At 43.4% G+C, this 13,089-nt stretch overlaps 3 protein-coding genes across 3 annotated transcripts; all 3 read right to left on the reverse strand.

Moving 5' to 3' along the window:
- Positions 1-1,318: 1,318 nt before the first annotated feature.
- Positions 1,319-3,383, reverse strand: BCIN_03g09170 (hypothetical protein). Its single transcript, XM_024692268.1, has 2 exons — positions 2,378-3,383; positions 1,319-2,330 (listed from the first exon to the last, which is right to left on the reverse strand). Exons 1-2 carry the CDS (start codon positions 3,310-3,312, stop codon positions 1,481-1,483), a joined length of 1,785 nt encoding a protein of 594 aa, XP_024548043.1. The 5' UTR covers positions 3,313-3,383; the 3' UTR covers positions 1,319-1,480.
- Positions 3,384-4,379: 996 nt separating this feature from the next.
- Positions 4,380-5,678, reverse strand: BCIN_03g09180 (hypothetical protein; the record flags this gene model as incomplete). The annotated part of the gene is made up of 3 exons (XM_001546409.2): positions 4,380-5,156; positions 5,342-5,473; positions 5,562-5,678. 3 exons carry the CDS (start codon positions 5,676-5,678, stop codon positions 4,380-4,382), a joined length of 1,026 nt encoding a protein of 341 aa, XP_001546459.2.
- Positions 5,679-5,852: 174 nt separating this feature from the next.
- On the reverse strand, positions 5,853-10,637 carry BCIN_03g09190 (hypothetical protein). Its single transcript, XM_024692269.1, has 3 exons — positions 9,938-10,637; positions 9,595-9,869; positions 5,853-9,544 (listed from the first exon to the last, which is right to left on the reverse strand). Exons 1-3 carry the CDS (start codon positions 9,967-9,969, stop codon positions 6,495-6,497), a joined length of 3,357 nt encoding a protein of 1,118 aa, XP_024548044.1. The 5' UTR covers positions 9,970-10,637; the 3' UTR covers positions 5,853-6,494.
- Between the last annotated feature and the right edge of the window lie 2,452 nt (positions 10,638-13,089).

Genomic DNA, 13,089 nt, shown 5'->3' on the forward strand with positions numbered 1-13,089 from the left:
TTTGTGAACAAGTGATTCACAATTATCATGAAGCAATACTGATGGATGATGGGCTTGTTTATTGACTGCCCTTGAGAATTCTGCATTTTGGACTGTGGCAAATTGTTGAAGTTCTCTCCTCAATGGTTGAGAATCGTAAAATTTGGATATCCTGGTCCTTCTGGCTTTATGGTATCAGATTGTCTTGTTTTTCCTTGAACTATATTCTATGAAGAGATGATGGATAAAGCTTGCATCGTTATATCTTTGAACTTTTTGTAACTTTTATTCTTCTGATGAAGTGTGAGCTCTATGATCTGATTGATTGAAGTAGCAGGTTTCTAGAGTCCAGCTCTTGCAAAATGAAATTCACTGTCATGCACGAACTTCTCAGGTTGGTGGATAAATCTGGAAAGATACCTGGGTGTGAATGTTTGAGGTCTTCTAGATACTTTATTGAATCATGGAAGAGTTTCGATGATCCATATCTTTGTATATTTCTACATTGAGTTCATCTATATATGGTGAAGCGGTCGAAGTAGGATTCGCACTGGTGAGGAGGTCATTTGGAAGTATAGAATTATATTTCGGTAGAGCGAAAGTTCGAAGATGATTGGAGGAGATGCGCTCTAAGACGCTACCTTGGGCCATTCGGAGATACTATATCATATGCATATTCAGGGCCCGGAATGTTTGGAGCAGTATCTGACCGTATCAAGAACCTGATGGCATAAGAAGAAACTGTAGAAAGTTGGTGATCGATGGGTATATACTTAAGTTATTGCGATAGAAGATGTGCAGGTGGTTTTGGAAAATGGCGCCCTAGAGTGGGGCTATCAGAGTAGTAAATCTTATTACAGTAGCGAAGTAGTTTTTCCATTTTGTTGCACATCTCAATTTTTGTCTTATCCGGCTAGTGAAGTGGGGGAATTGCGAGATACACGGCAGAGTCAAGAAGCATATCCGGAGATTCGCTTCAATTTGACTCTATTCTAATACTAAAAGAAGCATTAATGATCGCATTTTTCGTAATCCTTCATCTTCATTAATAATTCAGGACATTTCCCCTTTTATTTCCGCACCTGTTTTACAACCGACATACCGTGAAAAAATGAACTACAAGGGCGGAAGTTGGATTCGGTTATTTAGTGATTCCCCTATTTTACGATGATGAGAACAAACGCCAAGAGGACGCTGATTGGTAGATATAGAAGGATAACATGAGTGAAGTATTTAGCCTTCATTAGGTTACTCTACTTTACCTGCATAAAACCCTTTAAAGACGTAAATCATTTAGCTTAACACGTTTTCTAACAAAAAAAGTGAAATTTCAATGTTGTGTGTAAGCCGCAAATGACAAATTTCAATTTTTATCTTTAAGCTACCCCGCAATCTGGAGAGTAACTTCAAAATACGAGGTAGCATCCTTCAAATGTCTTTTCCAAATAAACAGAAAGCAGCCACCTTATCACATATATACACACCAGAACCCAAATATCCGCTACTCACTCTTAGCTTTCCCCTCCTCTCTTTTCCTCACCACCTCTAGAAATTCCCCCACGACTCCTTTATAATCCATACTTCGATACGGCTCAAACCACTCATTCCACGAGCCTTTCCATCCACCAATCCTCGATTTTCTCCTCGCTTCCACGCCCAACTCCTCACAGAGTAAATCACAAAGATCCTGTACCTCTGCTCCCACATTCGGTTCAATGATGCCCGCTCGTCTATATCTCCACTTCATAAATGCATTTACCCGCGCGATATCGAGATCCATGGTCAATTTATTGCTGAAAACTTTGTCGATCTCGGGAGCATGCATATTCTCGAGATAGGCAATACTCCACAGCGAAGAAAGTTCAGCATAGGTTGGGATTTGAGGAGATGCTAAGACGCCGAGGAAAATAATGGAACGATCGTTGCGGGTAGCTAGGGTGGTGGGAATTGATTGACGATAGAGATGGTATGGTGTGTGGTCGGGCGGAGTTTCATAAGTCTTAGGTGGGTTGGATAAGAAAGGAAATGTTTTATGGACCCACTGATCGGCTTCGAGATCGAGTTCTTTCCAATATGCCTTTAGAGCGGGGGGCTCTGCACCAAATGGGATTGGAAGATCAAGCTCGAGACGCATTTCAGGAGAGAAAAATTTAGAAAAAGTTAGATTCCATCCAGTGGCGAATATTATTGCATCAGTAGCAAGATCAGTTCCATTATCGAGACGGACACTGTTGGAATTAACCTTAGATATATGTGTGCGTTCTATATCTATGAGTATCCCTTCATTCAGCTTTTCGAACAAGGTACTGCCTTCTTGAAGAAAGGAAGGTGCAGATGTTGACCAGAAGAGACTGTGTTTCATTAGTAAAGTGATTCCACGGCGCTGCAAATATCTTACTGTTGTAAATCAGGTGCAATTTTCTTAGCATTCTCGCTCTGTTCATAGAGACCTTTTAACATGTAGTGAGAAGCCCACTCCCAATATTTTCCAATCAACCAGATGCCGGGCCAAAAGAGACCACTATGTAAAAGCCAGTACCAGAATCCATGAGTCCTCAATAAACATGGAACTGTTAGACCCGCCCATCTGGAAAATGCAATGGCAGCGGTATGTACTCCCCCCGACCTTGCTTGTATTAGCATTCCCGGACCAGCACCACCTTCTCTAATTAACCAAGTGGCTTTCTTTCCCGCAATTGCGCATAAATTAACGACTTCCGCAGCCGATTTATTGCCTCCGACTACAGTGACATGTTTGATTTTGTCTGCAGTAAGTTCTGCATGTCGAGCACCAAGATATAGAGAGTGAAAGACGGGACCATTGAATCGACTTGTATCGAGATTCGGCATTCTTGGATCCGAAGAAGGTCCACTTGCTACAATCAATTTATCACACTTAAGAAATTCCTTTTCTTTTCCCTTTGTCTGCACTTCTAGACTCCACTTCTTGACGCCACCAATTCCATTTTCAGGAACTGCCGAGAAGACTTTCGTATTGAGGCGGAGATGTTCATCGATATCAAACCTCTTGGAGAACTTGCGAAGATATTCACCCACTTTGTGACCTGGAATTATCTTCCACATTTCCAACTCGGAATCTTCGTCCATACACATGTCGGAGAATTCATAGCATCCAACAGGACTATCGGCAATGAGTCCAGGATAGCTTCGCTCAATACTCCAGACTCCACCGATGCTGCTATCGGAGTCGATTATGGTCAGTTTTATGTTAGGTTTGAGCTGTAGGTATGTTCTAGCAGCTGCAATACCCTGCCATCCTGCACCAATAATAATGACACTATGGTCGTCTGCGGTATGTTTTTCTGGAGCCATGATTTCGTAGCAAAATCAATTGCAGTAAATGATTCGAGATTGCATGAGTTTCACATATGCTCGACGAATCCAAAATATCTGTAGATAATCTGTTTCTTTTCATAGCAGTTATAACAAGCCATTTCTTTCTATAATTCTCGGTAAAGGGGTATGGTAGAACAATGGCAAGGAACAATGGAAAGCAGATGCCATGAGGTACGAGTACGAGACTATTCTTTTTTTTGTTAGAAAGTTAAATAAAAAAAAAGTCATTGATTCCTCTGTGTATAAGGTCCTATATGTTCCTTTGTTCTTCGGATCTCGATCTCGATCAAATTTTCCATTTTGTTTTTGTTGAAGTTATTCGACCTGGAAAACACCAGGTTCATTAAGGTCCCGGGATTTAAGAACCGCATCGGTATCTAGCCAAGCCAATCCCATTTGCTTTGTGGCATATATAACCATAATAACCTTTTTACAAGTTCACTTATATTTTTTTCGAGAACCTGGAAGGCGATCTAATCGAGAATAGCAGAATTGACTGAATAGTATATCTTTTTAATAAGGCGAGTATAGAATTGGACGTGTCGTGTGGAATTGATTATCGACCCATTCCAGTCCCAGTTTGGATCATCCCGACACTTCAGGCTTTCTCTAACAAGGACTAAGCATCGATAGACTCAGCTCGTTCGTCAAAGTCCAAGTTAGTACCCAATTACGCATCTACTATTGACCTATAGCTACAATTACCCATAAATTACGCACTTGCGACATTAAATATCTCGCAACATAGCTGAATGAAACACGCAGTACCAACTTTCAATTTCGTGGTAGTTTTGGCAGATAGCAGCGGCATCGCAGACTCCTGAAATTTTGGCGCTGATTCAGCTAGTGTTATGCAGTTTCGTAAACTATTTGAAAAGAGCCTTTGCGCATCTAGTCTGATGCACGAATACGATCGAGTATCTCCTGGAATAGATGCGCTATATACAGCTGCTTCTATCTTGAAAGCTATGCACTGTTCCGGGGATATTGGTTTGACCTATCGAAAGGCCAATTTTTACGCAAACCCGTCTCAACATAATCTTTCAGTTTCTCTTGAACCCTTTGGCCTCGCCCCACCTCCTAACTTTCCCATCTAAATCTCTCCCGACGAACCCCCAAACTACACTTGTCCCCCATGTCACCAACGTATCCAACACCCAATTCCCTCTTCTACTACCTCCCCATGCGCAAGCCCTCATCATACTTCCTAACCAACCCACCGTAATCAGATATTCTCCTCTTTCCAAGCCCCTAATCGAATTCCTCGCTACTTCATCTGGTGTTTGTATCGGATCCGTTTCCTCTAACAAATGCGTGATTTCCGGTTTGCCTTGATTCTCAATCTCCAATCCCGGGCTAGCTATTGTACCTGGAAAAATTGTGTGAATTTGTGGAGGATTGGGATATAGCAGAACTTCTTGATATAAAGTATCGCTCAGACTTCTGATCGCAGCCTTGGTTGGTGAATATGGTGTATACCCCACGACGGAATAGAAAGCTAAAACACTACTGGTGAAGATCAAGTGGCGGTCTTTCTTTTCGGCATTGAGGTTGGGGGTGGAGAGCCAAGATTTCAAAACACAATGAGCCATGTCTGCACAAGACCAATAGTTTATATCCATTTGTGTACGAAGTTTCTGGGGAGTAGTGTCGAGGAAGAAGCCGGGGGTAGAAGTGCCTGCGATACACCAGACAATGTCTGGAGGATTAGAAGAATTGAATTTAGTGGCTTCTTCGAGTATACGTGCGGCTTCGGTGGAGATGGAGACATCTGCGGAGATGTAGTGGAAAGATTGCGTTGATGGGGAGAGAGCTGCGGCCTGTGAAGTGTTAGTCGAGCCCATCTAGAAACCTTTACTCTTGCATTAATTCCTCCTGTCAGTCTTATCTCGGAACTCCAGTTGTTTTCAAACATATTTTCTCTTCAGCCATTCCTTCTATCCCTACTCCCTCCCCAATCTTCACTACTCCTCTTTTGAGAAACGGAAAATACCAAAAATCATACCTTGATTTCCACCATAGCCTTCTCCAACTTTCCCACGTTCCTCGCAACAATTATCACATTTGCCCCCTTTTTTGCCAATTGAATTGCAACACTCTTTCCCATTCCTTCTGAGGCGCCGGTCAAGAGGACTGTCTATCAAGACTATGTGTTAGCATATCTACACAAACATAAAGTTTCCGACTTCACACCCAACCCGCAAAGATAGAACAATTGATCATACCTTCCCTTTCACCAAAAACTTGTTTCCTCCCAGGCCAAACACACCCATAATGCCCGGAGCAAAGGCCGCGAGGCCCAGCACCAACGCTGCAATGGTCCAGTAGTTAAGTATCGACATGACTGATTGCTTGGGTTAGTATTGAAGTCGAAAGGGAAGCCGTTGAAAGGGGTCGTGTCGTCGCGTGTGAATTTTGGCCTGTGCGATAAGCTAACGATAAGAGACAGGGGTAGACACGTGGTATTGTTAGTAGGAGGGAGCTCCCGAAGATCATCATTGATTAGTGCAGGAACGTGGATTTATGTAGTAAGACCTAATCATTATAGGGGCCGTAGGGCTGTGATGTGCAGACGATCTTCGTCATGACATGCTTCATTATGTATATATACATATATTGATATTTGCATATCCGATGCAACTACCTACGTGGTAGGTTCTGCATTTTACAGGACTCTACCTACAATCACCGTCACTTTTGCATTGGCAAGCCCGGTCAAAGGTTTATGATAATGTTACTCTGCTGCAGGTGGCAGTTCGCCAGTGGACTTACCCTTTGCGACCTATTCCTAATACATCTTCATCTCATCCATTCCCAGCAAGCCTGCTGAATTCTGATTTTGACCTTGATAGAAAGCCCCGATGCTTTTAAACTCAGCATGCCCAAATCATAAGCATATGCTCAAGTACCACAACCATGTCCCTTTACAGGGTGATATAAATGTCACTATATGCGCCCAGCCTTGTATACGCAAAATGAGACCAAAAATAAAAACATTATCATCCACGAACGCCGCTTTCTTGACCATTGTAACGCCTGTATCAATTCAATTCGGAAACGCCTTTTGTCCATATATTGGGTATCATCCTTTCCCCCCAGAAGCAATTTGCGAATAAGCACAAATAATATCTTAAAAAGGATTTAAAAGATTCTGCATATCAATCTGTTCTCTTTCGAGTGAGAACAGGTCTCTTCCTCCTACTTGCAACAGGTGCCATGCCCACGAATGCTTCATCAGAATCATTGCCAATTCGATCATAACGTTCATGGCCGACAGTAATGAGTTTGACCATATTACCCAATGCAACTACAATACTGTTCGTACCCACTTTCGTAACTGGTCCAAGTTTACCAACAAGTAGGACCTGATCGTAAACTGAATTCAAGGGCACAGAGGTTTCATCTCCTCTCGATCCTAAACTCCAAACTTCCCAGCCGTCATTTTTACCTCCTGGATGATCTACATTAGACCTCCTACCCGAAACACCACGTTGTCGAAGTCCGCCGCTTCCAATCGACCCTAAAAGTTGATTCCCTGCTGCTTGTTTATCTTGGTCTTGTGTCTTCCGTACACCTACCACATACCCCGATTGGAGTGCTTGCCAATCACCAGGGTTTTCTATACTAAATTTCCGCTCTACGGTCTCCCGCCATAAACAACATGTTTTGGAACCTGGCTTATTAGGATCACGAAAACATATGGTATCACCTTCTCTGCTTGGCAAATATGATTGCATCATCATATTGCCAGTCTCAATGCAAGTGTACATAAATGCAAACGAACCCAAACCAACAGATCCACATTGTGGCCTTCGTCTGGTCGAATGAACACACTGCAGTGTTCCTGGTTTGATATTCTCTGTAACAAATGAATGAGTAACATTATGTGTGTAGATATCGACAAGGTCAACGCTGTGGTCGCGTATAGCAAGGAAGGAGGATAATGCCGGCAATGGAAGAATTGAGTTGACATCTTTGTCATCCGATACCCAAGGGAGTCTAAGATCATATGAAACCCAACCAGATTTCTCTTCAACCGCAACATGTACACAACCACGTTTCGAGGCGGTTATGATCTTCGGGGGTGGTAGGGAGCCATTCATAACAACCTTCTCCAAATGCGGCTCAACACAAACTAATGGCGTGCGACATATTTGTAGTTCCTTTGAAACATGGTCTTCCATATGAAGTTCTGACATAAGACCATTGTGGCGCACGATAATCACGGGATCAATCAACTCAACCTCATTGCGGCTAAAGAAAAATGCTTCCGGTGTTCGCCCTTTAACGTCCACGGGCATTGTCGGGCCCCATCTACGTTCAGGAATATTCCATAAGGCGACCATTTTCTTCGACAGTATTGCAAGCCAATTCGAGTCGTTGTCGATCGCCATAGCTAAAACAGGAAACGGATCAATATCTGATCCAGGGTCTTCGACTACATAGCTTCGGCCATTATGTTGTGCATTCCAAACACGGATCCATCTGTCCAGACCAACTGAAACAATAATTCCATCACGAGAAGCTGTCATTAGGACAACATCCAAAGCATGTCCAGAGCCGAATGTTTTGACCGACAACAGGGGTTCATCGCCGTGACCCTCGTGGTCTTCATCGTCAGAAGGTTCATCAGACAAGAGATATTTGATAAATTGATTGACAATCACGCCAGTGATGAAAACAAACAAAACAAACTGCAAGGACTGGTTCTCGATAAAGTCATAAAAAGCAGGGAGAAACGCTCTTACACCAAGTCTATTTGGTGTTCGATCCGAACCGTTCAAAACAAAAACTAAAGGATCATAAACTTGAGCGACGAAACTGTGAGCATGTGGTTTAACAATGCTTATAAGCTCATGTACAGTCTCATGGTCTTGCAATCGAAGCCAGGCAGTTGGAGTTCTAGCTTGATGAACATCGACCTCTAGTATTGACGAAGCCGGCGAAGTTGTTTTCATTAAATGTTGACTGCTTTTCAAGATACCTTGATCGAAGTGCCACTGGCAAATTAGTACTGCGATAATAACCACCAAGGTGCCGACAATACGAGTTGAAGGCATGTTTCCTCCACGAAAAAATAAATCAGCCCATGGTTTAGAAGACAATCCTTCGGGTGATGGATGGCTTCGTTCCCGAGAAGAAGCCGAGAGTGTATCGTTCAATTGAGGTCTTCGTACATCAATACTTAGAACGGGAGCGAAGAACATCAGTAGGTAGAAGAAATCAAAAATTAGTGCAATAGTAGCGAAGCGACAGAAAGTAGCTTGCCCTTCGCCTCCAAACTTGGAAACAATCCACAAGAAGAAAAGCCTCTGGCCAGTGTTTGCAAGGAATATGTGTCCATTCCTTCCAAAGGCTTCTGCGGATCTAAGAGTCGGATGATGTGATGAGGGCGTGACAATAAAAGCTCTGACGAGTTGAAGCATATTTTCGGTACCACAGAAGACAACAATCAGAGGATAGTATTCTCTGGGAATCATAGATAAATCTGTTTTAATGATAGCGCAGATGGTGAATGTCGAAGTGAATGTGAAAGCTAACTGAGTAGTTGCAGCAATGAGAAGACCAAGCCTTGACTTGAGAGCCCGTAGGCCCCATAAAGTTGCGATGAACCACCATGCGCCAAAAGTATATGCGGTAGCTAACGCAATTGATTCCCAAGTAGCAGTCGGTTGAAATAAGAATTCATAGGGAGTGCTTGTTAACGAACGGCCATCGGAAGGAATCATGCGCCAGTCGTCGGATCCTTTGGCTGCGAGTTGAGCTGCTCTTCTCTCCCAATATCTCCCAACCGGCGAATCAAGCATGTGAACTAAAGTTATGACCAAGGCATCTGCAGCCACAAGACGGTGATCCTCAAAACGCTTACCACTAAAGACAATAGAGTGCCTCAAGGTAACATTGACAGAGGTTGATTGGTGTAGGTTTTTGTTGACTGTCATCACAATGTCGTCATCATTTGAGATCGCTTTCTCCGAGCATGACCAGTATTGTAATGGAGAATGAAAGAACCAAGATGAGTTTGTTAGACCATTTACTGCATGAAAGGTATCCCGGATATCCACTGATAATTCATTTTGTGTATAGTCAATCTGAGCATGCTTAACCTCTTTGCGAGGGTTGAAATTGATAGTGGGGCCCAAAATATGATCCTGTATCTCTAGTGCTGCTTGGAGAACATCTGCTTGTAAAGCTTTCATATAGCTTCCTATACCGGTATTAGCTCTCCTCCCTTCAAAGCCCAGAGTAATAACACACCATGAACCCATATCGATCGCATGACGACATCCGGCTTCCTCGAATCATGCAATGCATTTAAAGGCTGCGCAGAAGACCAGACATGGTGTGGTAGGTTTGAGGCGCCATTGGTGAAGCCATTCGTGAAGAGAAATGGAAACGGATATATGAGCAGGGTTGCGATTATGGCAGAGATAGTTATGGCAGCGACTGAGTGCTTTGCGACGTTGTATCCGAATTTCGTGAAGCGATCTCGAATGGGGTGTTTGATATCGAGGTCGGGAGGTTCCGTGGTTCTAATGGAGACAAGCTTGATTAGATATGCAACCTTGTGTCGAGCGCATCAATTCATTCAATCACTTACCCTCGAAATGGATAGAGGAGGTACCAAATCATGACGACGAGGGACTGTTCTTGCCCTTGTCCTTGATCTTTGGCCAACCACTCCAAGTATGGCGGCGGTACCTTTTTTTCGAGAACCTTGACAGACTTCAGGCGTTTGATAGGGTTGCGCCAAGAGATCGAACTCTTCGTCAATTAAAATCCGGGCCGTATAACAAAGGGCTCTCGATACAATGGTGGCGAGGGGAGACAATAATGGTGGAATCGAAATTGTTGACGTCGTGGGAAATCTCAATCATGGTGTTATCGCATGTACAGATGGAGTATCGTCTTGGTGGTGGTGCTCGAGTGATTACAGAGACAAACCGGAGATGCGAGGCGGGAACCTGGAAAGCTTTGGGGAACCTCAGAATCGCAATGCTGACATACTTGAATCGAGTGAGTGGCAGGTCCTGGGTCGATCTTGGTCGATTGATGGGTGACGACTTGATCGAGGGTTCTGGAGCGAATGGCTGGATGGATGGATGGATGGATGGATGGATGGATAAATGATAGTGTTGTCAATTCCCAATTCCTTTTTTCATCAATAGAGAGTTGGTAAAATTTAGGTTTAATTTGTTGTCATTTTCATCGAATCGAAGAATCGAAAAGAGCCAGGATGGCCGTAGCGTACGCACTAGGTAGTTGAGACTGTGAGGGCAGACATTTCACTGAGACTGCGCAATGCTGCGAAGTCCTTCCCGAGCCAAGGAAATATGTGGATTCTTTTCTTTTCGCTCTCGGAGTCCCGAGCCGAACAAATCAGATGGCTGGATTCTTACTTGGGTCCTTTGAGACTTTGAGAAAAGGTCTAAAAAAGAACAGCCAATGGTTCCTCGAGCAATTCTTATGACAGAGCAATCGATAAGGGTGCACTGGATGTGTGTGGCACTTTGCCCCGGTACTCGATCCGGATCCAATCCAGCGAGCGAACCTTGGAAGAGCTGGGGGAAGGAAATGGCAGGTGTTAGGCACGAAGTAAGAATGGATGGTAAAACGACGGGTGAACTGACCTGGCAACACAACTATCGAGTCGTAAAGAATGGAAGCGTGGTATGAGTGTATGCGCAAGTTACGTGTGTAGCATATTACTTGAATCCCCCTCCCCTTCTCTAGCGCGCCCTCTTGCTTAATCTCTTTCCAAATCTGTCGATTCCACCTCAAACCATGCATGAACTCGGCACAAAAGGGGTCGGCAATTCGAATGTGCCTGTGTGTACGATATGGTACTGTAATGAACAGACGCGAGATATCGACTGGGGAGCGGATGTTACTTCCGAGTCCCCATAGGTGTAAATTGATTCCAATAACCTTGTCGGCGGCTGCGAGGAGTTTGAAGAGAGACTCGATACCAGAACAGTATCGTACCTATACAATGCCTCTCAAGAATCAAGATCGATCGGATTGTACGAGATTCCGACCCTATTCCCTATGCGAAATATCGAGTCTTGCGCTTTTTCCTCTTCTGATCGTACACCCTTTGTGTGCTGGGGCTTGGTATCGATGCTCAACCGTTGTACCTGCTGTTTCTTAATTCTTGAACATCGAGGCTGCACAATGACAGTCTCTCACAGCAGCTCACAATTCGACAATAGAGATTATCGTACTATACCTAGATACCTACAAGATCTTGCAATTCCTCATTCTTCTTTCGACCCGAAAGCTTACACCTTTCGACAAGCCTTGAATTGGCTTTTGCCGCAAAGAACGAATCATAATCAGCTGGGTTGAAAGCTAGAGTATCGACATCAAGTCCAACCGAAGATCCAGACCATTTAGCAACCTGTAGCAAATTTCAAGGTAACAAAAGGGGCGTGTGTGGCTGTAGGTGCATGCAGCTTGCAAGAGGTGAGAGGTGAGAGAAAACTAGTGACTGCAACCCTTTGTTCTAAATAGAAAAAGGCTACAGCAACAGACAGCAACGGCAATGGTAATAGCAATAATTGGAATGTAGACAAGGTCATCAAAACCTTCGTACGAAGTGGGCGTTCACTCAGATCTATATAATTCCTTTCGCCGCCTTTTATCAAATTTATTCCTCTTCCTTTTGCCTGGAATCAATTCAATCATCGTATGGTTTTTTGACATTCTGACATGTCCATCGCCTGATTTTAACGGCAGTTATATTGACCGATGGCCTATCTAGGCGTACTAGCAGTGCTAAAGCTTAAAAAAAGACATTTTCAGGTCCCTTGAATTCTGAAGAAAAGAAAAAAAGAACCGAAAGAGGCATTTTCAAGCGTTCGCCGGTGGCTGATGGGTGGAATTTAAATCCAGTTCCAATCAAAAGTCCCAGGTTGACCCCAATAATTAATTTATTATTAGTACTAGTATTAGCATTAGTGTTAGCATCAGCATCAGCATTAGCATCAGCATTAGCACCAGCATTAGCATCAGGATATCAAACCACCACTAGCAATTAGATGTCTCCCATCTGAATTCTGCGGGGGAACATTGTACAGAGTGCTTATGGAGATGATCAACATGATGTGACTTTCCAGAAACTTCTGTACAGCTCGAGTTATCTACTGTTGCAGCATGTGTGGGTTTGGTATACAGCGACAATGGATTCGGCTTGAGAACTATTTACTATCCTCCATTCCAATATGGCCATGTGTGATAGGTATAAACATAGGTATGAATGTAGGTATCAATTCACATTCCATCACCTAGAAAAATCCATGTCCTTCTTTGAGAGAGAAACCAAAGAAATGAGGGACTTGATGAAATACTACCAAGTACTAGGTACCTAATCTGTACTTAGCCAAGGGAACATGTGAATATACTTCGCTAAGGTGTGCTAAGTTTTTCAACCAGGTGTTTCCTGCAGGTTCTCATGTACTAGAAACGAATTAGCCAATACCTAGGTATCTAGCTACTTAGCTACTTGGTAGGTAATCACTAACCATCTTGTAAACATCTTCTTCCTCGAAGGATTAATTATCGATAGAGTAGCAATTAACCTTTATCTCCTCGTTGTGGCGTATACGTATACAAGGGACAGCCTCTTGATTCTGCGAACTCCCGCTTTCCAAGACCTTTTTTTAATTCGACCCTTTGATAATTTGGGAACGGAAACGTTCAGGCCATTTAAATAGGCGAAATTCGCATTCCTGATCAATAGCCAGATCAATA

This window comes from Botrytis cinerea, chromosome 3 (assembly GCF_000143535.2).
Source record: "Botrytis cinerea B05.10 chromosome 3, complete sequence".
Classification (NCBI taxonomy): domain Eukaryota; kingdom Fungi; phylum Ascomycota; class Leotiomycetes; order Helotiales; family Sclerotiniaceae; genus Botrytis; species Botrytis cinerea.